This window comes from Perissodus microlepis, chromosome 13 (genome assembly GCF_051167445.1).
Source record: "Perissodus microlepis isolate ML-2025 ecotype Zambia chromosome 13, ASM5116744v1, whole genome shotgun sequence".
In the NCBI taxonomy this organism is placed as follows: Eukaryota; Metazoa; Chordata; class Actinopteri; order Cichliformes; family Cichlidae; genus Perissodus; species Perissodus microlepis.
This window is the reverse complement of record NC_140473.1, coordinates 5396517-5422865: the sequence shown is the minus strand read 5'-3', so window position 1 is coordinate 5422865 and position 26349 is coordinate 5396517. Positions and strand designations below refer to the sequence as shown.

Below are 26349 nucleotides of genomic sequence, written 5' to 3'. Positions count from 1 at the left end.
TAATGTTTGGAAATGTTTTTGCTGAGCAGAGCAGGCTGTGGATTTACGTGGAGGAAAACATCGAAATCAGCACTTAATGAAACTTTGAATGTTCTGCTACACAGCTGCTCTGCAGGGTGAAGGACAGCACTCAGCTGCTGCAGAAGAGACTGAGCCAGAAGAGAGACCAGGAGGAGGGAGACACAGACCAACACACTCTACGTCAGTACAAGGTAAACCACACACCCAGTTTTTTTTTGTTTTTTTTTTCCAATAGTGTTGATATTTTTGTCTGATGAATTTATTTGTCTTGTTGCAGGCGTTCCTGTGCTGGCTGTGTGAAAGGCTGCTGGAAGTTTTGCTCCCTGGAGCCTCTTTTTCTAAATGCCTTATGTCTCTGCATCTGCTGGGTCTGCTGGGTCAGCTCTTTAGCTTCAGCACTGGTACATCAGCTGCTCGCTAGTCACCGTTTTGACTAAATTGCTCACTACACTGAACTAAAACTTCACTGATGTGTAAATATGCTGTATTAGACTCCAAGGATTACATGCATGTTAATCAGGATTTGAGGCCTTATTTCAAGATCCCAAATAGTGTAGCTTTGCATGATTCAGAGTTCAAAATAATCCATATTATTCTAACTGGGCCTTGGTACAGCTTCTCTGTTCATCTGAAACCAGCTGTTTTAACTCCTCTCCCTCTAACTGAGCCGCCTTTGTAGACAGAAAGAAAGTTAGTGCTGTGCTTAGAGCTGAGAGGATAGGATAGGGGTTGGCAACCTTGGGCACTTGTGCCACAGCTGGCACCCGAAGGGTTAACTGATGGCACGACACACAGTGAATTAATCTGAAAGGTGCATTAAAAAATAAATGGCCGGGCCAGCGGTGCACATCGCAAATTAGCTCGCATAGACACATTAGTTGTGCCGCTTCTTAATGACGGTATCTTATCTAACAACCCCAACTACCAGATTCAACTTTTAATTGGCTAAAAATCACTTAGCCTGCCGGTGAGAGATGTTGTTAGTTGGCAGGTTTTTTTCAAACGATGTTGAAATTTCCAAATTCCGACACTTCAAAAGCTTCAGGAGCTTTCCGCTCGGCGCAGCATCGGCCCCGCGGAAATACACGGATACATCCGAAGACTCGAGACAGAATTCACAATGAGTTTTCTGGGCTTTCAGGTGTATGGACCAATGTTTTCTTTTCTGATCAAAACAGAAGCTTTAATGAGCAGCTGGATTTGTCTCGCATTAACTGGCTGAGTTAATGCGACATCGAAATGCAGCATTAAAACCTGGGCTATGTTTAACATGAGCATTCATCATTCTAACAGTGTAAATATGAGAGAAATGAATGAAAACCAGAATGAGGCCCCTTAAAGTTCCTTATGGCTAAACTGCCATCTGAGACTCAACTTTTAATAAACTGTTTCAGGTGGTAAAACGGAAAGATGGTGGTGTTGGGCTCTGATATGCTGAAACAGTTTGGAGTCCAGAGCTGTGTTCAAGGACGCAGTAACAGTGATTCTTGGCACAATGCATGTATGTATGTGCCTGAACCAGCAGCTTGTCTGGTGCTGGCCAGCCTCTTTATTTTGATGCCAGCCTGGTGTTCCAGCTGCGTCAGCTGCATACCCTGCCTGTTGTCACTGACTGTCCCCTCCTGTGTTTTCTCAGAGCCTGATGTTTTCGCCCTCGGCGAAGTTGTGACCTCTACATATGCTCAGAACGTCCTCTTCTGTGTCGCCAGCAATTTCCTGGAAGTCAAACAGCTCGCCTCGTCGTTAATACAGCAGCTCCCACCATCAGCTGTTGGACTTGAGGTTCTGACACGCGTCTAATTAAAAGTTTCTGTTACTTCAAAAACAAAAAAGCTTTTTTTTTCTTAGATTTTTGTAATTCTTGTTTTTGTTTAGTGCAGACATTGATCTCTGGTCTCTTTGTTTCCAGGTGCCCGAGAGGATGCGCTCCATTCTTCAGGCTGCTTTGGACCTTAGTACAAGCACCAAACCTTTTGACAGCGTTACAGCTGCCCACCTCCTCAACCTGCTGCTCCCCCAGCCACACCTGAGCCAGTCTTTGCTGCACTGCGCCCAGCAGCAAGGCCTCGATTACCAGCCTCTTTCCATACCAGCCCAGGCTTCTGATATGCTCATTTTGGAGCTCAACACTCTGGCAGGTGAGATCCACGTTTGCAGACCAGTCTCAGAATTTCGTGTGCATATAGCGTATGTTGAACTGTGCTGCTTTCTGTCCTCAGTGGTTCAGTTCTTGCTGCGCTGCCTGCAGTCTGAGGTGTCGAGGGCAGAGGCATCTCTGTTGCAGGCAGCTGCTTCCTTTCCTCTCTATGGCAGAGCTCACTGCATCACTGCTGTCCTGCAGCATCTAAACACAGAGTAAGGACAAGAATTGCATCTACACAATATTCAAATTAGCCACGATCTCTTATCATGGGATAATTACATGTATATATGTGCGTGTGTGTTTAGGAGTTTGAGTCAGACTGAGCAGTGGAGATTTCTGGTGTCAGAGCTGATTGCTGTGTGCTACAGGATGTCTGACGTGGTCTCCCCTGTAGTCCAGAGCTCCTCTCCAGAAGGACTCATCCCCATGGATAATGACTCAGGTCTTCTTCTTTCTATGTGCAGTATAACTACAAGTCTACACTGTAGAATTAATCAGGAAAACAGTTGCTGAAATTACAAGAACCCTGGAACACAAATAGAGAAACTGTTACATACATAACACAAAAATGACACTGAAATTAGATGAAAAAACTCCAGCTTGCCTTGTTTGTGTTTTGGACAGAGACCTCAGCAGGGCTGCAGAAGATCCTGCAGGAGATTCAGCCCAGGGACACCAACGACTTCTTCACCAGCGCCAGAGAGCTGGAGACACAGCAGGGGGACGATCACACACAGACCCCATCACTTGACACAGGTAATGTAAACATTTCCCTGGTATCTTGGCTCTTTAAGTGCAGTACCTGTGATCTCCTGGTGAGGGAAGTGTTTCATGTGGTAACTTTACATGATGCACAGTCTGGACCCTGCAAGTGCAACTTCACGGTCATAATGGAAACTGAATAGTGTTAATGTGTAACACGATCAAACAGAAATATTGAATTTGAGCACAGTATGAGACTTCCTGTTTCTACTGCATACAGAGGTTTAGTTTGCCACATTACTTAATAAGACAACCAAACCTTGCATGCATGTGCTGGCTGTAGGTGGTGAGGGCTATAGGGTGACGGCTCAGATGGTGCTGGTGTGCTGCTGGCGGACAATGAAGGAAGTGGCCATGCTGCTCGGACAGCTGTGTCAGAGCCTGCCTCTGCACTACACCAATGACAACGTGTGCACGCACACCGGGCTCATCACAGAGCAACAGGTGAGACCCCAGACACACCAATGCATACACCCCTCGCATCCTACTACTGCATTTCATACACAACAGAGGGTAGTTCAGCACGTTAGGTATATTACTGTTGTTGAAAATATGAAAATAAAATTGTTCTGACTGTGAACTTTTTTATAGAAGTTTGATTAGCAGGTTATGGGCCAGGGTCAGTGATGTAAAACATCAAGTAATTGTTCATTCAAAGCTATAATTAATTATTAAGCTAGTTAAATGTGACAGTTTTCAAATGTTAGATGTTTTTAAGTTACATTACAAATCATTCAGACATTGTTAGTAATAACAGACCTTCCTGACTCTCAGTTGCAACCTGTGGAGTGATTTCTGTGTGATGCAGGTAGAATTTTTTGCATAAATTAAAAGCATGTCATGTTTCCTGAGTGAGTTCCCTTAATATCAGTCTGTCTGTTCCTATCGGTGGAAATGAGGAACACTAGCTAACAGTAACTTAGAATGAGTTAGTCACTGATTTGAACTCAGACCATGTATTCAAAAACAGACTTGAAATGAGGACAACCAAGCAAACATGCTGTGCTTCAGATAGTATTTTGCCAGCACAATTAGCACAGGTGAGCAAATAAGCTAAGGTTAGACAGCTAGCTTCTACATCGAGTATCGAGCAATATGTTTGTACTAGCAGGCGAACTAACGTTAGCTAGCATTAGTCCTCCAGTTTCATCAGATGAAGCCTGTCTGGCAAAACTGGAAGTTGACTGACATCAGGTGAGCGTCCACGGAGGAGTGATTGGGTTTTCGGGATCAAATTTCATCATTCGTAATTATTTTATCACATCACGTGTTTTGTGCAATGTAGCTAATTTACAGCTAGCTTGCTAACTTTTGTTATAGACAGTAAATGATATAGAAGAGTGCACTCAGTAGTGTAACATATTTGTACAGGGCACTGTTATCTCATTGTGCTAGCAGGCAAGCATGAGCTGTGAGCCACACAGTGCAAACTGGAGGTGTCGTTACTAGCAGTGGATTTTTAGGAGTTATTCTGAGCGTGTGTAAAAGATAAGCTGGTAATAGTCTGGTATACTTTTCTAATAATCAGACTGTCCCTTTAAAAAAAACAGAGTCTGAGTACCACAGTGACCTGTTTGTATTCAAAGCCCCACATATCCCACTCGTCCGTATTAACATAATGCTCCATTGTTGTTCCAAACTACGTGAAACATTGAGTCAGACTGTTGCATCGTTACCAATTAGAACCAATGCACCTGGGTGCAATAACAGAAACAAGCTGTGGAAGTGGGAAAGTATTAAGAGTCAGACAAACACTATCACCCAGTTTCCCAGACATGGATTAATTGTAGTCCTGGACATGAAGAAAAATTCGGCTAAAAAAGACGAGGCTTAAGTCATGTCTGGGAAAACAAGACAAACCATGTGAGCTTCAGTCTTTTCATATTATTTCGTGCCAGTGAAAAACTAAAATATTTCATACATTCACACATAGATTTTAAGCACAGCTTTAACCTTAAAAATTAACATTATAGGTCATATGTTTTATAATTATTTTGTTTCATGTTTGATGTTGGATTTTAGGCATAGATGCTGACTCAAATCAGTAGGGATGCTCCAAAGAACAAGAACTTATTGGTGACAGTCAGGGGCTGATTTTATGAATAATTGAATAAATGTTAAACGGCCCAAAGTGAAAGGGGGAAAAAACTGCTGCACAACTACAGCATGTAGATGTGGTCTGCAACGCTGGGTAGCACCTACATGCAAACAAGGCAGTTATCTTGCCAAAACCTTCAGTTTTTATAGTCACGATGATCTTTCAGAATTATCCAGACTGTGAATGTAGTGAAAGACGAGCATTGATATTACTGAGTGCATCCCTACATGTCAGTATGAATTGCATAAACCTCTTAATCTATCTGTTGTAGTTAACCTGTAGAAGAAATGACATTTAAAATAGCATAAGCTCTGCTCCCTCCAGTGTATTAATTTTATGTCAGGGTCTGTGGATGTGTGTCACATCGTCCTCAAACACTGCTGTCACGTCTCAGCTCTGCCTTGTCCCTATTGCTTATGCTATATTTTGAAAATATAGGATGACTAACGACCCTAACCAAGCTGTAACAGCTAAGCTTTGTTACTATAGCGTGCTGCCAAGGATAGGGCAGCCCTCTCTGTTATTACTGATTTCATACAATCTACAAAGACAAACGCCTGACCTGAATGTGGACTCCACTGGGGTCTCATGCGGGATCTAGAAAGCGAATAGTTATGTCTATAACTTCTGTTCCCTGAAGGAGAGGAACGCGGTACAACACATAAGTATGGGATATCACGCCCTCGTGTGTCCTGGCTGAAGAAACCTTTATTCACGCCTTTAAGGCAGATGACGTGTGATGACACGCGCACGGCCCCGCCTGCACATATAGCCGCTGTCATCACAGTCATCCCTCAGTTCGATAGCCGCTCTTCACCGAGCCAAACTGCTCAGTGGGGCCACCTTGTGTTGTAACTCGTTCCTATCCTTCAGGGAACAGAAGTTATAGACATAACTATTCGTTCCCTTTCAGTCAATTCACTCGGTACAACAGATAAGTATGGGACATATATACACGCCCCACAGAGCAGCCACCGAACCGGAATCGGACCACCACATCCTTAGTGAGTGGTAGACCCAGCAGAAATGACAGCGTGAGCCACCGAAGGGGCTGTAACGTCCAACCAATAAAACCGCACAAAAGTGTGCGGTGATGCCCAACTAGTTGCCATACAAATATCAGCTACAGGCACCCCTTTAAAAAGAGTCCATGAGGTTGCCATCCCCCTGGTGGAATGAGCTCTCACCAGTGAGATAGCTTCTATAATCCAGTGGGACAGCCTCTGTTTGGACAGAGCTCTACCTCTATTTGGATTAACGAAGCAGACAAACAGCTGGTCACATAAACGCACATTCTGAGTGCGCTCAATGTAGGTGTGTAGCACATGCACTGGACAAAGAGAATGCATCCTCCTCTGCTCCTCAGATGCAAAAGGAGGGGAGCAAAAGCTCAGCAACTCAAACTCCATTGAGCTATAAGATGCAGGCATGATCTTGGGAAAATAGGCAGCATTTGGACGCAATACGGCCTTGTGGCCATCAGGAGAGAACTGTGTGCAGGAGGGATGCACAGACAGCGCATGAAGGTCACCCACTTGCTTTGCCGAAGCCAAAGCAAGAAGTAATGCAGTCTTATATGAAAGAAATATCATATCCACAGACTCAATGGGTTCAAACGGGGGGCTACAAATGGCCTCCAGCACCAAAGACAAGTCTCAAGCAGGGACACTGGACTTAAGCACGGGCCTCAGCCGGCGAACTCCTTTCAGAAAACGTATGGCAAGGGGATGTGCACCAAGTGTCACCCCGTCAAAGCCAATATGACAAGCAGATATAGCTGCTAAATAAACCTTAACCATGGCAACGGACCGGTAACCCATGGCAATGCATCGGTAACCCATGGCAACGCATCGGTAACCCATGGCAACGCATCGGTAACCATGGGAACGGGTTACCTGTCCGTTGCCATGGGTTACCGGTCTGTTGCCATGGGTTACCGGTCTGTTGCCATGGGTTACCGGTCCGTTGCCATGGGTTACTGGTAAGTTGGCATGCTTTTACATGCGTTGCCATGGGTTACCGGTCCGTTGGCATGCGTTTACATGCGTTGCCATGGGACCGGTAACCCACGGCAACGCATCGGTAACCCATGGCAACACATGTAAACGCATGCCAACTTACCGGTAGCCATTGCAATGCATCGGCAACCATGGCAACGGACCGGTAACCATGGCAACGCACAAACAGCTAGCTAGCCCAACTCAGCAGAGGTGTTCTCAGCGAGGTGAAGAGCGTAAGAACTGAGGGATGACTGTGATGACAGCGGCTATATGGGCAGGCGGGTCATCACACGTCATCTGCTTTAAAGGCGTGAATAAAGGTTTCTTCAGCCAGGACACGCGAGGGCGTGATATCCCATACTTATGTGTTGTACCGAGTGAATCGACTGAAAGGGAACTGTTTACACTCTGCTATCCCAGTATGAGTTCTTTGCAAAAAAAAGAAAGAAAGGAAAACAGTGTACGGTTATACAGTTTATGTGTGTATATTGTGAATTCTGTAGAAAGGAATGCTGTGTGTGTGTGTGTGTGTGTGTGTGTGTGTGTGTGTGTGTGTGTGTGAGACCCCCACAGCAGGAGGCCCTTCAATTAGCATCCGCCCTCGTTAGCACCGCGCTTTCATTTGAGGCCCAATCCCGCTGGTTTAACGGCCACGACGCCTCTCCCTTTCCACTGCATTCTTTCCAAATCACTTCCACCACCAGCAGGAAAAGACAGAGCACTGCAAACAACAACACACACACACACACACACAGACACAGACAAACAAACACACAGGAATAGTTGTCTGAGTGTTTCAGCATGTGAGCGTCCATAATAACAACGGTACCAGACATAGGCTGTGTTTGTCTTTGTAGGGGGTAATGAGTGTGTGTTTGCTTGTTGACAGTGTATTTACACTGAGAGAGAAAGCAGGAAGGATCAGAGGCTATTATGTGCTGAATGGGTGGTTTTTCCTTGTTTTGGACTGCAGGTTAACCTGCAGCATCTTGAGCAGTGTTGGCCAACAATTACGTACAATCTGTGGCGCATACTGTGTTCTGAAGCAGCTTGTGGATTTCACACTTTGGTTCTATTTGTGCTTTTTTTTCTGATTCATATGCTTCATGATGCTTTCGCAACTCTGTGAGATTCTGCAATGTTTTTCTTTTTATTGTTGTAACATTGATTTTAAATCTAGGCGATGTGAGAAGCGTGTAGATCAGCGGTCCCCAACCTTTTTTGCGCCACGGACCGGTTTGTGCCCGACAATATTTTCACGGACCGGCCTTTAAGGTGTCACGGATAAATACAACAAAATAAAACTGGTACCGGTACCGAAAAAAAGAAGATTTATTCATAACACACGTGAAAAGACCCAGGAAAACAGAGTTAACGAAATAACTGCTTATTTAAGCAGTTATTTAACAAGCGCAGGCAGACAAGGAAAATCTGAACTTGAGCTCTTTTATCTTCATTCAGTTGTCATCAGTTTCACACTGTACGTGTGTGTGTGTGTGTGTGTGTGTGTATACATCGATAGTGAATCTGTTCACATTGACAGACAGTAGGACGATTGTGAAAGGGTTTGGGAAGTTGGATCTGCTGAAGTCTCTGCGTACAAAGTCTTGCTGCCCTACCGCAGTGATGACATGCATGTGTGTAGTGTTTGTGTGACCGAAACACAACTCCTTCCAAAAACGTGTGTGAGCTCGACACCTCCTGTGGTCCTCACCAGCATCCTGTGTGACATCCTTGTTGGCCTGGCTAGCAGCTCTGCACTGTTGTTGTGGGTGAAACCATGGCAACAAGAGCAGCTGGCAGTGATGCTGTAATTTCTTTTAATTCCTTTCCAATTTATTTTTATGTTTAAGCGTTTAGTTTGAGACCTTTCCAACTTTCTCGAGTTTTTCAGGATGACAAACATTTTTTTTTCAGTTTTTTGTTTGCAAGAAGTAAAGAAATTAGGAAGCTGTCCTGCTGCTCTGTACAGTCACTTCAGAAAGTCTTTACATTGTAAAGTTGACATTTTTTTCCCATCTCAGATTTCAAATTATTTAATATTTTGAGTGTTAAGATATATTTCAAAATACCAAAAGGTGAATGTAATTTAGAAGCTGTTTGCCAATCAGCCTTATACAGCTGAAATAGAAGAACATGTTATTTACCATCAGACCTAAAAAGGAGAAACGGGCCAAGTCAAAAACCACTACAGCTGATTTTTGAAAAATCGCCTATTCACCATTCACCGCTTTGGTTAGGGAGGCAACTTTAGCCGAAACGCTGGTAGTTTGGTACATTTACCCTGATTTATGGCTATTTTTTATCATAGGTGTCCTAATATGCAGTGTGAACTGGTGAGTTTGTATACACACACAATTCACCCTTTTCTAAACTATGTGTAATCAGTTGAGCTTGTCACATGTGGCCCCCAGTCACGTTATGAAAGCAAACAGGACATGCCCGACTACAACAGCAACATCTAAGGGTTTGAATGCTTGTGTAAATGAAAGAGTCCAGATTTTTTTTTTTTTATGTTAAAAAAATCGAGTGTAGACTTGAATGTCATCCTTATCCATTCAAAATTAAATCTACAACACCTGAAAGTTTGCAATAAGAGATGTGTGTGTGTGTTTGACACAGACCACCGAAGTAGCTGGTCAGCTGGAGTTTGACAGCATATTTGGCATAGCTGGGAGCTCAGAGCACTGGTTACAAAGAGGAGGCAGACCATGTGTTTGGCCTGCTCTGCGTCTGACAGGGAAACACACCCACATCCTTAGACAGGCAGAGAGGCATGCACGCGCAGTCTCACACACACACACACACTGAATGCATTGTCTGACATCTCCATATATTTGCTCTCTTGTACATAATATTTACTTTGCAATGCTTTATTTGAAAGTCTAAGTTCTAAAAATAAAAGAGTTCCTCCACAGAGTTTCCCACAATGGAATAAAAATATACGCTTTAAAACCACCTTTACCTGTCAAAGGTGGTGTGGGGTCCTGAGTTTCATTTTAGGGCTTCCTAAAGAATGAATATGGACTACACTTTAACAAAGGGACAGGAAGAGATCCCACAAGCTTGCTTACAGTGGGGCAAAACAGTATTTAGTCAGCCACCAGTTGTGCAAGTTCTCCTGCTTAAAAAGATGAGTCCTGTAATTTTCATCATAGCTATACCTCAACTATGAGAGACAAAATGAGAAGAAAAAAAATCCAGAGAAACCATATTGTCTGGTTTTTAAAGAATTATTTTGCAAATTATTGTGGAAAATAAGTATTTGGTCAATAACAAAAGTTCATCTCAATACTTTGTTATATACCCTTTGTTGGCAATGACAGAGGTCAAATGTTTTCTGTCTTCACACACTGTTGCTGGTATTTTGGCCCATTCCTCCATGCAGATCTCCTCTAGAACAGTGATGTTTGTGTTGCCCAGCCCAAAGAATTTCAACTCCCTCCAAAGATTTATCCTATGGGGTTGAGATCTGGAGACTGGCTAGGCCACTCCAGGACCTTGAAATGCTTCTTATGAAGCCACTCCTTCATTACCCGGGCGGTGTGTTTGGGATCATTGTCATGCTGAAAGATCCAGCCACGTTTCATCTTCAATGCCCTTGCTGATGGAAAGAGGTTTTCATTCAAAATCTCACGATACATGGCTCCATTCATTCTTTGCTCTACACAGATCAGTCGTCTTGGTCCCTTTGCAGAAAAACAGCCGCAAACCACCCCCATGCTTCACAGTAGGTATTGTGTTCTTTGGATGCAACTCAGCATTATTTCTCCTCCAAATACAACAAGTGGAGCTTTTACCCCAATTTTCTGTTTTGGTTTCATCTGACCATCTGGCATTCTCCCAATCCTCTTCTGGATCATCCTGCGCCGGTCAGAAAAGGATCCTGCTGTAGAAAGTAATATTAAATACATTCTAACAACAGCGATCCTCTCTAGCAAACTTCAGACAGGCCTGGACAAGTACTGGCTTAAGCATGGGGACACGTCTGGCCTGGCGGCGTAGTGTGTTACTGATGGTAGCCTTAGTTACTTTGGTCCCAGCTCTCTGCAGGTCATTCAGTAGGTCCCCCCGTGTGGTTCTGAGACTTTTGCTCACCGTTCTTGTGATCATTTTGACCCCATGGGGTGAGATCTTGCGTGGAGCCCCACATTGAGGGAGATTATCAGTGGTCTTATATGTCTTCTAATTGCTTCCACAGTTGATTTCTTCACACCACGCTGCTTAACTATTGCAGATTCAGTCTTCCCAGCCTGGTGCAGGTCTACAATTTTGTTTCTGGTGTCCTTTGACAGCTCTTTGGTCTTGGCCGTAGTGGAGTGTGACTGTTTGAGGTTGTGGACAGGTGTCTTTTATACTGATAACGAGTTCAAACAGGTGCCATTAATACAGGTGACGAGTGGAGGACAGAGGAGCATCTTACAGAAGAAGTTACAGGTCTGCGAGAGCCAGAAATCTTGCTTGTTTGTAGGTGACCAAATACTTATTTTCCACCATAATTTGCAATTAAATTCTTTAAAAATCAGACAATGTGATTTTTCTGGATTTTGTTTTTTCTCATTTTGTCTTTCATAGTTGAGGTAAAGCTATGATAAAACTTACAGGCCTCTCTCATCTTTGCACAATTGGTGGCTGACTAAATACTGTACCAAGGAATAAAACCACTGATTGTCAACTTTTTGCTTTTCCTAATCTTGTCAGATATGTACTGTAGAAGTCACAATGATTATGCTGCGAACTTAAACTCTTTTATTAAAACAACATTTGATTGTTGCGCAGATGGATTTTCCGTTCAATACAAGCAAAACTAGTGCTGAGCAGAAAATGTCAACATCATATTTTGTTGATTGGACACAGACTGAAATGTTTGGATGGTTGCCGAGTTAGTACGAGATACAACGTTAGTTACATCATTTGCAGTAAGCAGTTATATAAAATTAATCACTGCAAACATTCCAGCCTATGGAGCATGGCTGATTTCACATCGACAGCTTTTTCTGACAAAATGGTAGAAAATGTATGTTTCACAATAAAATAAGAACGAAACAGATCACTGCATCAGTCTCCTAGCTGCTTTGCCAAATGGGAAGAACTTTCTCCCTGAAAAGCATGAGAGCATGGTTTGCATGTTGTTTTTGCAAATCAATTATCACCCATTGGACTTATAACCAAGGTGTACAAAAGAGCTTCATGTCACCTCTAAATGTAGATGAACTACAGCAGCAGGAGACCACCCAGTGTGGTCTTCTGCTGCTGTACCTTCTTACTGCACATGTCCTTAAAGGCAGTATTTATGTGAGCCAGAAGCTGCAGACTGCTCTCACACTCCCTTTCAGACTTGTTTTAACTATGGATCTGTAGGTCAGTGAAACAGGATATCATTAATATGGTCATCTCAAGCACGCAGCTGTGGTTGTGAATGCAAAAGCACCGCCCACCTGTTGTTTAGACCATCTGTTTGTAAGTGACAGCCAATCAAAAGAAAGCAGGCTAAAAGGAAGAAGAGCTTTGGGTGCCTAGAAAAGCGCTATGTAAATGCAATCCATTATTATTATTATTATTATTATTATTATTATTATTATTATTATTATTATTATTAATATTAATAAGAGTTGTAGCAGATAAAGTCTAAGAACATGGAGTTGGAAATGAGCATAATAGATTTTATAGAAATGTATCAATACCTGTGAAAGGAACGTTGTTATTAGTAAAGTGTCAAATGCAATGGAAAGAAAAATACAAGATTCAAAAGAAGAAAAGTATGAGAGATTTAAAAAAAATAATTGTGATGTGCAGTAGAGAGTTATTAATATAAAGAATTGTGTGCAGTATATAGTGTGCTATATTAAATGTGTGGGGTCTTGCAGGAATGATTAGCTCGTGCTCTTCAGTCCTTCCTTTAAGCAGCAGAGAGTCCAGAGGGAGATTGGTATGAAGACTTACTGAGACATGTAGTAAAGACAAAAACAAAAAATAATTCACTGAAACTGAGCAGTGCCAGCAGCAACAACAAACATGGTGAGAGTGCCGTCTAACCCGGGGCCATCGGGGGAGAAGTTAGCTATTTGGGTCACTGTCACGGCCGAGCCATACATGTAATTAGACTTGGGAAACTTCTCTCTCCGCACATGGAAGTTTTTTCTGGGAAACGGGCTAGGCTGCAAACAGGAAGTTGACATCTAAATAAAGTGCACCCCCCCTTTGCCCCCTCCTGCCCCGCGCAGGAAGCTTGCTCGGCCCTTTTTAAACAGTTACACAGACGGGAACCTTCGAAAGGGAAGCTTTAAATAGGCGAAGCCGCGGCCCGGCTCGGCCCAGCTCAGTACCGCAGCGGTCTGGGCCCCGGCAGCAAGGGACCATCTTAACAGTGACTGTCGCTGCCATTTTTACCCCGGTGAGGTCAGGCCTGTCCTGGGAGTCCACTCTGGCCACCAGTGTGATAAGTCATTGGGCTTGGTAGGCTGTGGTTTACACAGTCCATACTTTAGTGTCCAAGTTAGTCCACTTTAGGTCTGCAGGGTCAGTTGAGTTTATTGACCAGTCATGTGGTCAGAAACGGGCTGTCTAAGCCTTTCATCTTTGCCGCATTTATTATCTTTGTATGATTTTCATGTTGCACATAGTTTTAATTCACGTGCAGCATTTTTGTTTCATTGCAGTCTCCTGCTGTTTTTCCACTTACAGACCAGCTTCATGCATCATTTTCTCTTCCTTCAGTGACATCAGGGCTCGTGGCTGAAGTTTACAGTGACTGGCATATTTCTGGTTCATGTGTGGGTCTGAGTCTGTGTTAGTTTAGATGTTGTGTCTAACCCAACATCCCCTAAGGGGCTGTTGGGATTTTTTTTTTCTCTTTTTACACGGGGTATTTTCTTTCTTCTTTTTTTTTTTTTTTTTTTATATTTTTTTTTTATGTTTGTGCTTTGGGTCCTCGCCACCCCTCCCTGTGCCCTCCATGCCACCCCTGACTAAGTCGGGGCCTGGCTGCCTCTGTGGTGGCGGTGACACCACAGCCTTAATGACAGGGCCGTGGAGCTCTGCGTCCGCCTCGCCCTGCCGCCTCACCTGCAACAAACTCGCCAGTTTACACACTGCTGCAGGAACAGCACTGACTTGTGTGTGTGTGTGTGTATAGTTAGAATAATGCTGCTAACACTATTACTAACTGGATGGTTTTACTGACAGTGGCCATTATGTGGATGTCTCAGCATCCTTATTTGAACACACTTGTCACGCTACTGACATGCCGCTCTCACGCTTGACGAGCAGAGTGCTCCCTGGCTGAAAACTAAGTGGTGTCTCTAAAACAAGAGTGCAGCCAGTGTTGCAGCTTTGCCAAGCAGAGGAAAGTCTAAAGTGGGATTAGGTAATGTAGTGAAGAACCATCTTTTGTACACCATGCTGCTTTTTTCCTTCAGCTGGAAGCTGCGAGGCTCTGAGTAATTGTCTAAATGACCAAGCTGGTTATCCAAATGGTTCATTTTACCACCATTCAATGAGCCACGAGTGGAATTGTGTCATTTTCAAGGGTGGAGTGTGGTGGGTGGGTAATTGTTTTGAAATTGTATTGAGTTTATTGGATGTATTTAGACATAATTGCTCGACTTTAAAGGGTGATTCATGCACTGACAAAGAGAAAGTCCACTGTGGTGGATTCACTCAGATCTAAATGCTTCATTGTTTCAATGAAAGTTAAAACGTAGCACACTAGAACTAACATGACACCGTCACTGTGGGAACCTCCAACTACAGCGAGCCACTTGGTGAATCTGTTTGCAATAAGTTGACCAACAGCTTTTTTTTTTCTTTTCAATAAATGTGTTTTCTCTTTAAGTTACGCTTTGACATCCGACTCATCAGTTAATTCCACTCTCAGATGTCAAATCTTCAAACTGTTCATCCAGTTTTGAGTAATATGAATGCGTTTGAAGCGGACTTGAATCAATGTGACGTTACATATTTTTACAAGTACATCAAAATATCCTACAAGTACATTTTTCCCTTCAAGTACTAAAATGAATACAAAAGCGCTCAAATTGCAAGTATTATAATGAATAGAACCTGCTCCTGTGAAATCCATGGTTACTTTGCATTTCTTCTGTTGGTGCTGTATATTGTTAAAGCCTTCCATAGACAGACATGTAGCCAAAGATGAAAGCAACACATCTACAAGTCGGAATATTCTGGATAATGTCACAACATCCCACATTGACACAACAGTTGTTTTGTGAACCAAAGTGTAACAACCCTGCTTCCAGGTCTTTTCCATATAGACCTGTGATTAAAAGCTAGCGCTGCTACTGTATGATTGTTGAACATGAAGGCAAATCTTGGCCCTGCAGGCCTCCAGTTGAGAAAACAGGATCTGCTGCACTAGCTCGTGGCCTGGCCTTGTTAAGGTTGCATCACTGGGTGCATATAGCATGACTTATTTCATTTTGACCCTTTGAAACTGGCATAATTGACTTCAGTTGGAGAGTGCAGCAGGAGGAAAGTTATGTGAACACACACAGCCACACAGTTCACCTCTTACAGTTCAGCTGCTGATCTCCTTTCTTTCTCTCTCTGTGTGTTACAGGTGGAGGGGGTAGGCCTGTACTTCCGTCAGCAGCTCCTGCAGTCCCGTCATCGTGGCGCCTTCGAACTGGCTTATGTGGGCTTTGTACGCCTCACAGACATGTTGTGCAGGTGCGTATGTGACTGTGTTCACATTCAGCATAAAGGGACTGAAAGGTGATACTGTTGGACGGCCATGGGCATTAGCTTCCATCACGACAGTGAGTGTCCCTGTGCCTTGTAATTAGCAGTAGGCAAGCCCACTCAGTAATGTTCTTCAGATATAATCCACTCTAAATAAATCAAGGCTGGATAATTGGATTTATTTCTAATCTGGTGCCCTCTGGATGGCCAGCAGAAAGGCATGGGTGTGAAAGAACTGAACTGCTGGTGACAGAGAAAACCCACGCTGGCACAGGGCGAACATGCAAGCCTCTGACGATCTCATTAAAAGAAACATGCAGCTCCTTTAAAGTGGAGTCAGACTGTTAAATACCCTTTAATGGTCAAACACATTAAATCATGGACAGCATGAAAATCTTGGAGAGACATCTGTGATGTTTTGGGGTGTATGAGTGCCCATCCATCCGTCCATTTTCTTTGGGTTACCTAATCAAGCCTATCCCAGCTGGTGTAGGGTGAGAGGCGGGACATGACCCTGGACAGGTCGCCACTCTGTCACATCTGTAGCCAATTTAGAATCATCAGTTAACCTAACCCTACTAAACTGCATGTCCCCATTTGTGCACACGGTGTGGGTAATTTGTAGACGTGTAAAGGCACCAGGGACATGGATGGGTTTTTGAGCAAAGTACGCTGCAATCCAGACAACGTCAGGGAAGTCTTTGCTCATTTCAGCAAAACGTTCTGCACGTAACAAAACTGCAGGAAAAGATTCGGTCCCTTATGAAACAGAAAATATGATAAAGGAGGTCCTGAAGTCCTACATCAAACAAAAACATCTCAGCTTCAGCTTGCAAATTCTTGAAATGGTAACTACAACTTATAGACTGAAAGATTAATCGATCTCAGACAAAAACAGAAAAGTGAAACTCATAGCTCATAACATTTTCAAACTTTTTCTTTGAAAACCAGCATTTTGCAAAACACTTCTTTGCAGTATGAGAAAAGAAAATGACAGTTTTCCTGCGCTTAAATTGCTCAGTGAAGAGCGATAGCCTGGTTTGGCCTCAGTGCCAGTGTGCTCCCAGGGGCAGCATTAAACTTGGCTGGAGTGACATATGACGCCAAAGTCCTCATCACCTGTGCTATTCATAGAAATAATCTCTCTATTATTCTCCCGAGGAGGAAGAAAATATTTGTTTTAATTCTAAACGACATGAAAGAATTTCTCACTTTCATGTACCTCCCAGTTTTCCTCAATGGTGGGTTGTGGAAAACGTCTTTAGCCCTGCGGCGGGTCACCAGCCACAAAACCGTCACAGCAGTGTTGACTTTGAACCACCCAGTGCTGAGCAGTTAAAACAAAACTCACTTGTTTTGTTCTTGTGTAGAAACCAGGCTCTCTGTGCGTTGTGTAACATTTTAGCGGTCGTGTGTAGGAGTACCGGGGAGTGTGTGCGTCCTGCCGCTGGCTTGTGTGGATGCGAGTGTGTGTTTCCATGAGGGAAAGAGCAATGTGTGGATGGTATGCAGGCCGTGTGCTGGGTTATGGGGTGTTGATTGCGGGGTGCTTAACCGCAGCCTTTTGATGCTCTGCCTCGGGATCTGGCTTTGGTGTGTTCCACTGTGTTTGCACTCTTTCACTCTGTCTCTTTGTCTCTCTCTCCATTCTTCTCAGTTTTCTCTTTCATTCACTCTTTCCGTTTATCTTCACTTTCTCCTTTCTGTTTCTTTTTGACTAAATTCTTTGGTTATACAAGTGAATTTCTATCTGCAGTTGTTTATAGCTGTGGTTTCCATTTTTGTCCTGAGACATGCCCCCAGCAGTGCCGTCAGATGAACTCATTTACCCCTTAATCAACACCACCGTTCGTGCAAAAGGCACAAATAAATGAGTCCCATAAAAAGCTGTGTTTGTAACAGAAGTGGAGAAACTTAATGTTGTTCTACTAATAACAGCGTAATTTTGCGGTAAAACAAATATAGTTAATGTCAGTTCATGTTGAATGTCATGTCTTAATAGTCATGTCTTTCAGTAGCTTTCTTTCCAAGCTCCTCAGACAGTCTTGAGACCATCTCTCATAATAATATTTGCAGCCCTTTATTGAAGGGCCATATAGATGCATGCAAATACAGTATATAAGGCAAAAACACCATTTGTACAGTTATAACAAGCTTGAAAGTCAATATTTGGCATGACCAACTTTACTTTTCAGCACACCTGAACTCTCTTAGGCAAACTTTCTTGTCATTTCTTTAAGAAGTCTTCAGGAGTAGTTCTGCAGGCTTTTTGAAGGACATCCAAAGCTCTTCTTTGGACGTTGGCTGCCATTTGGCCCATTGTCTGTAAAGATGGTCCCACACATGTTGAGGGGAGAGGCCAGTGCTTAATTGGTGTTGGTTGTTGGTGTGTTTGTTTGGGATCACTGTCACTGAAATTGAAATTGAAAGGTGGAAGAAAGTTTTCTTCTCTGATGAGAAAAAATGTAACCTTATTGGTCCTGATGGTTTCCAACGTTACTGACATGACAAGCAGATCCCACCTGAGATTTTTCTACACGTCACAGTGGAGGCGGCGCCACAATGGTCTGGGGTGCTTTTTCCTCCAGTGGAACAACGGAGCTTCAGGAGGTGCAGGGGCGTCAAACAGCCACTGGCTCTGTCCAGATGTTGCAGAGAGCGTCCCTCGTGATTTATTATATGATTTTTTATTTTTTATTTTTTTTGCCATTTGTCACGTTGTCTTAAACTTTTGATTGGGACTGTATTTCTCACTTATACAATTTTATTGCACCAATTTTATTTTGCATTTTAGCTGTTTATCTATTACTGACAAAGCCACTTACGCTAACACTTGTGACCATTTTCCTCCTTTTAGCTGTTTTCACCATTAACATTTTTGAGATACTATTTGAATATTTATTCATTGCTTTTTTACTTTGTCAATAATTTAGCTAACTATTCACCAGTGTATATTTTGAGTTATATATTTTAACATTTATTCAAAACCTTTTACTTTAACTGTTTATTGATTATTTGCAGCTACCTGCGTTTAAAAAGAAAGTATCTGTTAGCTTGCTGGCTCAGCTAGCCGGTTATTTTAGCAAACTGTTTCAGTGTCTGTGTTCACTCTTATTTGCAACAAGTGCTGTGTACTGCTCTGTTCAACATGTGGCTGTTTTTATACATATTTTTTATATTGAGTACTTTAATACCAGCAGTATACTGGGAAGGAACATCTGGATACAAGTACTCTGAAAGAGAAAACTGGATTTCAGTACGCATTCACTGCATGATGATGTTTGTGCCCTCGCTGTGAGGCTGTATTATGCATCAGTACTACATCTTTACTCTTTCCCACAAATGTCATTGTTTTAATTTGCCCTCTCTGCTTATTTGGCTTTTGTTAAACAGCTGTTTGTTACAGAAGTAACAGATCAGTGTGTGTCCACCAGAGCTGCTTCATAGATGATCAATTTGAAACTGCAGTTTTTTGGCACTTGAAACAAAAACCCCAAAACCTACTGTGGGGTCTGTCTGATTGTCAGCGGGGTTTTTAACATGCGAACATGTATCCAGGTTTGATGAGAGTGGCCTGTTTTGGTTTTGTGTATATGGAAAATGATGAGTATGACTTTACTCATGTGTGGACTACAGTGCACAGGGAAACTTAAAAGATTTCAGTCTTTGTTGCTTACGTCCATGTCATTGTTTTGTGTGTGTTTGTGTATAAGGAGCGGAAGCGAGGCCCTGCAGCAGCTTCCTGCTCGCTGGCTTTCTCAGGTTCTGGAAGAGGTCAAATCCAGCGACCCATCATCTAAGCTGTGCGCCACGCGACGAAGTGCTGGAATACCTTTCTACATCCAGGTGTGTAAGCAATATTTTTAAAGATATAAACAGAACAAATGGGCTAAAAGATGATGCAAAGGGTGCTTGTAAGGTTTCAGATTTGTTGCTGGACTTGCTATTGACTCTAAGTGTTGGCAAGAGCCTAATGTTTAAATTTCCGACACTTCAGAAACCACAGGCTTGTCAGTAAACATCACATTCCTGTGACTTAGCTGCTGCAGAGTGTGCGGTAGAGTGGTGGTCATGTCGGTGGTCACACCAATTTCTTCATGAGTATAACTCTCTCAGGACACAGTGACCCTTTGTTGCAGCTGATTGCTTCTCTTGCTTCATCTGACAAAACTTCCAGATTCAAAAAAAAAAAAAAATATTTATTTTGCAAATAGAAATGTGTCACTGCCAACTGCAGCGGTCATCCCGAAGACGAAACGAGGACCATAAGCAGTAACCATTTGGTCAAAATTAGGGTTTTGCAATAGAAACCCTGTGTGTTTTTGTTCCTGTTTACTCCCAAAAGTAGCGCAATAAGCAGTTCTTGGCATACCGGTGAAGCACTCGTGCTGGAAGAACACTCCGTTTCCTAATCTAGCCATCTTTTTTTTTCCCCTCACGTACCACACACACACACACACACACTCACTCTCTGGTTGTCCCTCCCGTCAGTAGTCCCACAAATTACTAACACTGTGTTAGTCTCTGACTCTTATTTAGTCTCAGCTCGCGTCTTCACTTCCTTTGATTCCTAATATCGAAACTAGACGTGACTGAGGGGATTTTATCAGCAGTCATTTTGAAGCGGCTTACTCTTCTTTTGTGGTTTTGGTCAGACAGCCGCGTCGGTGATGTCACTGACTCTCGTGTTTTCGTGTGTGTGAGGCACGTGCGCCTCGTAGCTTGATCGAACGGGATGCTTCACATTAGTCTTAAATTAATTTCAGTGTTTCAAAAGTCTTAACCGACTTTCTGAAATTGACTTTTAAGGTCTCTGATGTCTTCCTGATCCTGTTTCTTTTCTTTTTGTTTTTTAAGACTTTCTAAGCATTATCTGTGATGAATAGTAGCATAACAGAAGAGCTTTAACAGGACAGAGCCTGACAAGTAGGCTGGGTGATTAAAACTGAGGATGAAGAGAGACGGAGAAGATAAGATGATGGTGAATGAAGCAGAGGAAGTCTGAGAAGAAGAAGTTGCCACTTTGGCAGAACTCCAGACCACATTCCTAGACAGACATGGAGTCAGATCCGGGAAGGCTGGCTCATGCTGGTCCTGACTAGTTCATAGGAACCAGGCTAGCCCTCCTTTTCCTCTTGGCTTCCTCTGCTTCTAACCTCAGAGTTCATAAGAGCCAGATATGCCCCACCCCCACCCTCTCCATCTTATCCTTCAAGGTCTAAGTCTTTACCATAAGCCAGGTAGGTCAGACACATCTGGCTCGCATTAGCTCCAGCAGAGATGACTTCTTTCTCACACAGCATAGTGCTGTCACCTCCACACACACTCCCACATTCCCATCTCCCACTCCGAGCTCATACAAATGATCTCGTTCAGTCAGCCTGTCAGAACAGACTAACTTATGGGATTTTATGAATGTATTTTTTGTTATTACCATATAAATGTGGCTCAGTTTAGCGGGCCACGATAAAACCGTGAAGCATAGACTATTTAGTAGATGGATGCAGTAGCTGCAAAGGGGCTATTTGCAGTGTACCAGCACTCCCACAGGATATCACACCTGATGTCATCATGTGATTGGTTCTTGAAAAGGCTCATCAGTAAAAACAGAAAATCATTATGGGCGAGGTCTTTAAAATAGGATATGTCTGTTGTTTTATTCTTGAACTAAAATGGCTTTGCAAGCCTCACAGTTCAAAAATAATGCTTATTTATCTCATGCGAGGTCTTTGTAGCCCCTCACTTCATCCTCAGTTGGAAATAAAGCAGGTTTAGCTCCCTATAAGTCTTCTGATTGGCTGCCCCTCACAAACAAAAGATGGGAACAGTAGCATTATCTGTTTTTTTTCTCCCCTTGCCCAGGCTCTGCTCTCCTCTGAGCCCAAGTCGTCCAGCTGCAGCCTGTTGAAGATGACCATGAGAGAGCTGATTGCTTTGGCCATGCCTTCTGCTGACAAGACCACTGACACCTCCACCGTGCCTCAGGTTTCGCCACCTAGCAGCTTCATTAATCATAATTCTAGTCAGATCTAGCCTCACAGATCAGGAAGTGAGATTTCCTGAACACAATTATTTGTAAAAGCACAAAGGGACATTTTTATAATCGCCTTAATGTTTCTGACACTGTATTCAAGGTTGAATTTTATCTGTGGCTCACAGGTCCACGCTCTGAACATCCTCAGAGCTCTGTACAGGGACACTCGTCTGGGGGAAAACATTGTTCCTTTCGTCTCAGAAGGGATGCAGGCTGCAGTGCTGGGCTTCACCTCTCCTGTCTGGGCAGTGAGTCTTTACTTCCTGTTTTTTTTTACCTCGATTTATTGTAATCTGAACATCACAACAAACCAACGTTTGGAGTGCATAGTTGATCGGCGGTTACTCACTAACCCATGGTGATAATTGGCTTTTATATTTTCTCTCTCTTCGTATTCCAATTTCTTAACCTCCATTTGTTTTGTTTCCCAGGTGAGGAACTCCTCTACTCTTCTTTTCAGCACTCTGATCACAAGGATTTTTGGCGTGAAGAAAGGGAAGGACGAACACTCGAAAAAGAACAGGTTTGCTTCTCGTGCCTCTCTTGAACTCACCTACCCCGTTCAAGTTTCAAGCTGTGTGCATCAGTGCGTATAAGGTCAAGAAAGTCACAAATACTAGTTTAAAAAAGCTCTTACCAGCAAAGAAATGTAGCTCTTGTTTAATATTGAGCATTATTTGCCTTAAAACAAACAAACAAACAAACAAACAAAAAAATCACATAATTCAACAGACATAAAATGAGAAATCTAAATCAAAATTTGCAGTTCATTGAATGTAATTAATCCATATTTGTACTACAACAACAGCAACAATCAAACACTCATTACATGTTCTTAAAGCCAAGATAATAAAAAAGGCCCAGTTAAACACTGGTTATGTTACCATATAACCACAAAGGGGTGCTGTTGTAACACCACCCAGGCTGAAGGGCAGTTTTTCACTCTGCTCAGGCTTCCTGACTGCAGGATGCAGGTTTTCCTCTGTTCCTGGAATATCAACAAGGAAATGACATGGGAAGCACAGAATAGGGGAAGTCTTGCTTGGAAATGTAATCTGCAACTAAATTACTGTTACTGATATAATATGAAAAGTAATTGAGGCTTCCCAGATGAGGTCAACAACATAACAAAGGCACTTTTTGCACCTTGGGTTGCTTTTATGTTTCTTACATAGAGAACAGAGTGGCTGATGATTAAAAACGGAGAGAATGGAATCACTAAATCTGAAACTTGTTTTATGAAACTTGAATTATTAAAAATTTAAGAGCTCGATCACATTTTTTCTCTCAGCACCAGCCAGTGTTGGCAGGAGTTTGTTTTTCTGAGTGTTCCAGCTGGAGGGTTTTTTTTTTTGTTTTGTTTTTTTTTTTTAAATCAAAAGGCAGTTCTTCCTCTCCACTGTCACCAAGTGCTGATCATGTCTGTCCTTTCTTTAATATTGTAGGATCTAACTTATAAACCCATTTTTTGTTGTGAACTGCTCTAGAATAAATAAAACTAAGCAGAGCTGAAATAAATCCTGGTTTCAGACCTGGCGTTTAAGAAGACTTTGTCTTTAAAAGCAGTAAGACGGTAATGTTTAGACTTGCAGTCCCAACAGCGCAGGTGATGAAGAGCTGTCAGATGCTGAGTGTTGGATACGATGATATATTTATGTGCTGATCTACAACCATCACCCAGAATGGGTTTTGGCTTGTGTAAATGACAAACGTATCTGTTCGTTATTTTAGCTGGAAGGTTATCAGCTCTGCTGTCAGAGATTGTTTGAAAGATTGTGGATTGTTCCTGAGGTTTCAGAAAGAGTCTTAAATTCTAACAGGCTCCCAAAGCCTTGTCAAACCACCATCCAAGTGTTTGGAAACCTTGAAATTAAAAATTATAGCCTGTGCTTATCGAGTATTCTTTCTAAGTATGTTTTATAATCTGTTGTTTGTAACTCGAGCGCAGAATAACTGGATAGTTGGTTTGTGATCTTCCATTTTGTCTCTGACTCTCACAGCGCGCACAGATACCTGCTAATAAGTGCTGCGTAACACAAACCTCTGAGGTTGTCCTGTACAGCTTGAACTGTCACGCAGATGGCCTCCCTCTAGAATACTTTGGTGTTCAGAGGAGTTCGTGAGGAGCTCTCTGGTTGCCCAGATCTTGGATGTGCTGCACACTCACGACCTTTGATCGCAAGGCAGTTGAACAGGTTGCCTGATAGGAGGCACAACTCGAGGGGACTCGACTCCTCTGGCTGCCAGCTCGATGTATTGCTGTAAAGCTGTACGGCTGCAGAATATCTGGCTGGTGTGAAGGTTGGTTTTCAACCTTTTCAGTGGTAATTACGGGGTGAAAGCTGATAAGACCACTCACTAATGATGGGAGCACTGCTAGGCTCTCTGCATCCCAGCTCCCACTTTGTTCTTTATGTGCTTTGTTTTTGTGAATAAAAACATTGTATAAAATCAGCCTGTCAGCACAAGAATATTAGCATCCTGTCAGAACCACAGAGCTGTTGGCCCGACTGTAGATTCTGCGTCTTGTTAAGCGTTACTTCACTGCCCTTACCCTAACCCTGCAGAGTGGCCTTGCACAACTTGTAACCATAATATATAAATCCCTCACATAACTGATAGCTTATTTTCCTCCGGTGAAACTGATACAGTGATCCGTCTAATATTCCGAGCACATTAAAACAAACATGGTAATAATGTGCATGTACTGTTTGGCTGCCTGTGTGACACTTATGTTCAGGGTCTATATTCAGCTCAGAAGAGATTTGTTACTGCGTGTATAATCTGGGGTAAAGTTTCCCAGGGTTTTGGGTCGTGCTCAGTCTGGTTCCCTGTGCTGTGTTTCCACTGTCTGCCTTACTGAAGCCCGCTGAACGTTAACCAAGCCAACAATGCTGCACTTTATCTTGTCTGCTTTTACTTGTGTTTTCAGTCTGTTGTCGAGCCCTCTGCATAGCTCTCTGTTAGTCACTTCCTCCTTATCTGTTTATTCTCGTTATTAATGCAGGGAGTTATTTTTATGTGCCTGTGGGAGTGTGAGCGTGCTACAGTTAATAACATATTAAGTGATGGTGAAGAGAATTAGCTTTTGAACCCTGAATCTTTCATTTGACTTTAAGAGGTACATGTTTGTGTTTTAGTGTTCTTGGTCTCTGATTATTTTTCTCTTCTTGCAGCATGTTAGTCATAATACGCGCGGGTCACACTGGATGGAGCTGTGCGTGTGAGCACCAGAAAGCTGCGTCTCATTTATAATTGTGTCTCTGAGAATTTGAGTGTTTTCCAAAGTCTGTTCTGTGTTATTACCGTGATTTTATGGTTGTGAAGTGTGGCAGCAGAAAATGTATTGTGACAGCTTGTCCAGTCTAATATTCGGATGTGTGTGTGTGTGTGTGTGTGTGTGTGTGTGTCTTGGTCGACTGAAGCCGGAGCATAAACGCATCTCTCTTTCTCACACAAACCAGTTTATTTGTATCATTATGTGTATTTGTGTGTTTAAAAGGGCTGAGCATTTCGGGGTGTGTGGGAATTTCAGCTGTGTATTTTCCGAAGTTGCTCACATTCAGGCGCGTCGTTTGCTTGCCGATCGCCGTTCCACTAAGCTCCAGACTCTGGGCCCTCTCGCCTCTCACTGACCGCACAGTGATGCTGATCCGATACAGTTTGTTGAGATAAACGTGAGCATAAACAAAACTGACAGAGCAAAGATTGTTCTCTGCACTCCAAGCAACAAAAAAACCTACCAGTTGTAACAAGCTCTGGAATAGCAGTGGAAAAAGGAACCTGGGATCTATTCAGTGTGTGCTAACCCGGGTGTTAAGATACTGGGAATGCTCTGGGATCAAGATAAGTGTCAGGTTTTTTCTCACTTTAAACTTCAGCAGCACAGTTTGATTTGCTTGTGCTGTAGTATTTATATTTGATATGTTATCAGAAAAATGGGCTTAAGGAGCAAAATGCTACGACTTCCCCTAAAAAATCAAAAACCAAATCTGATCTTAAATCTGTTCATCCTTCAAACTAACTCAGAGACCAAACAGCAGTTTTCAAAGAGCCTGTTCTGATCGAAACTTAAGGCAGAAGTGCGATCGATCGGCGCACGCTCGTTTTTCTCTCTGAGGGAGAGGATTCACCACGAATGACCCCAACTGTGTTTTGTGCCACTTCGCTGTGGGAAACTTTCCTTGGAAAACTCCATTTTTGGCCCCACCTACAAATAGATTTGTTCACAAATGACCCTTCTCGGTAGATTTCATCCTCTTTTCCCCATCTACGCTCACTGAATGCGCTGCAAATATATAAGTGCAAACGATCAGAATGGGAAGTTGTGCAGAGTTGCAAAAGGAAACTACCTATTAGGCAAGCTATATTTAAATTATGTATTTTTTTTATAGGCGGATGTGTGGAGCTAGTGCGTAACCGCTGATGTATCATTGCGCAAACACTGTTGTGCTATTGTAGCTGGTCAACCTGATGATGGCTGCAGCTACGTGACAGTTATTTTAGTTCAGTGGTTCTCGCTCCTATAAATGGCCAGAAAGGTCATTCTGAGGCACCGTCTTCATCAGAACAAGAAGCAAATTTAAAATTT

The 26349-nt window shown here is 42.8% G+C and overlaps 1 protein-coding gene across 4 annotated transcripts in view; it reads left to right on the top strand.

Annotated features, from left to right (window-relative positions):
- thada (THADA armadillo repeat containing) overlaps positions 1-26349 on the top strand; it is a 116341-nt gene that overhangs the window by 6835 nt on the left and 83157 nt on the right. For all 4 annotated transcript variants that reach the window (XR_014801905.1, XM_084947770.1, XM_084947769.1 and 1 more), the window contains 13 exons: positions 105-212; positions 299-422; positions 1658-1803; positions 1931-2159; positions 2241-2376; positions 2470-2606; positions 2789-2920; positions 3210-3370; positions 15603-15712; positions 19438-19570; positions 21587-21709; positions 21884-22006; positions 22190-22281. Coding sequence is in view for 3 of the 4 variants with exons in the window: in XM_084947770.1 (XP_084803896.1) it covers positions 105-212; positions 299-422; positions 1658-1803; positions 1931-2159; positions 2241-2376; positions 2470-2606; positions 2789-2920; positions 3210-3370; positions 15603-15712; positions 19438-19570; positions 21587-21709; positions 21884-22006; positions 22190-22281 (1754 nt within the window). In the remaining variant the exon portion in view is untranslated. The remainder of the gene's footprint in view (positions 1-104; positions 213-298; positions 423-1657; positions 1804-1930; positions 2160-2240; positions 2377-2469; positions 2607-2788; positions 2921-3209; positions 3371-15602; positions 15713-19437; positions 19571-21586; positions 21710-21883; positions 22007-22189; positions 22282-26349) is intronic.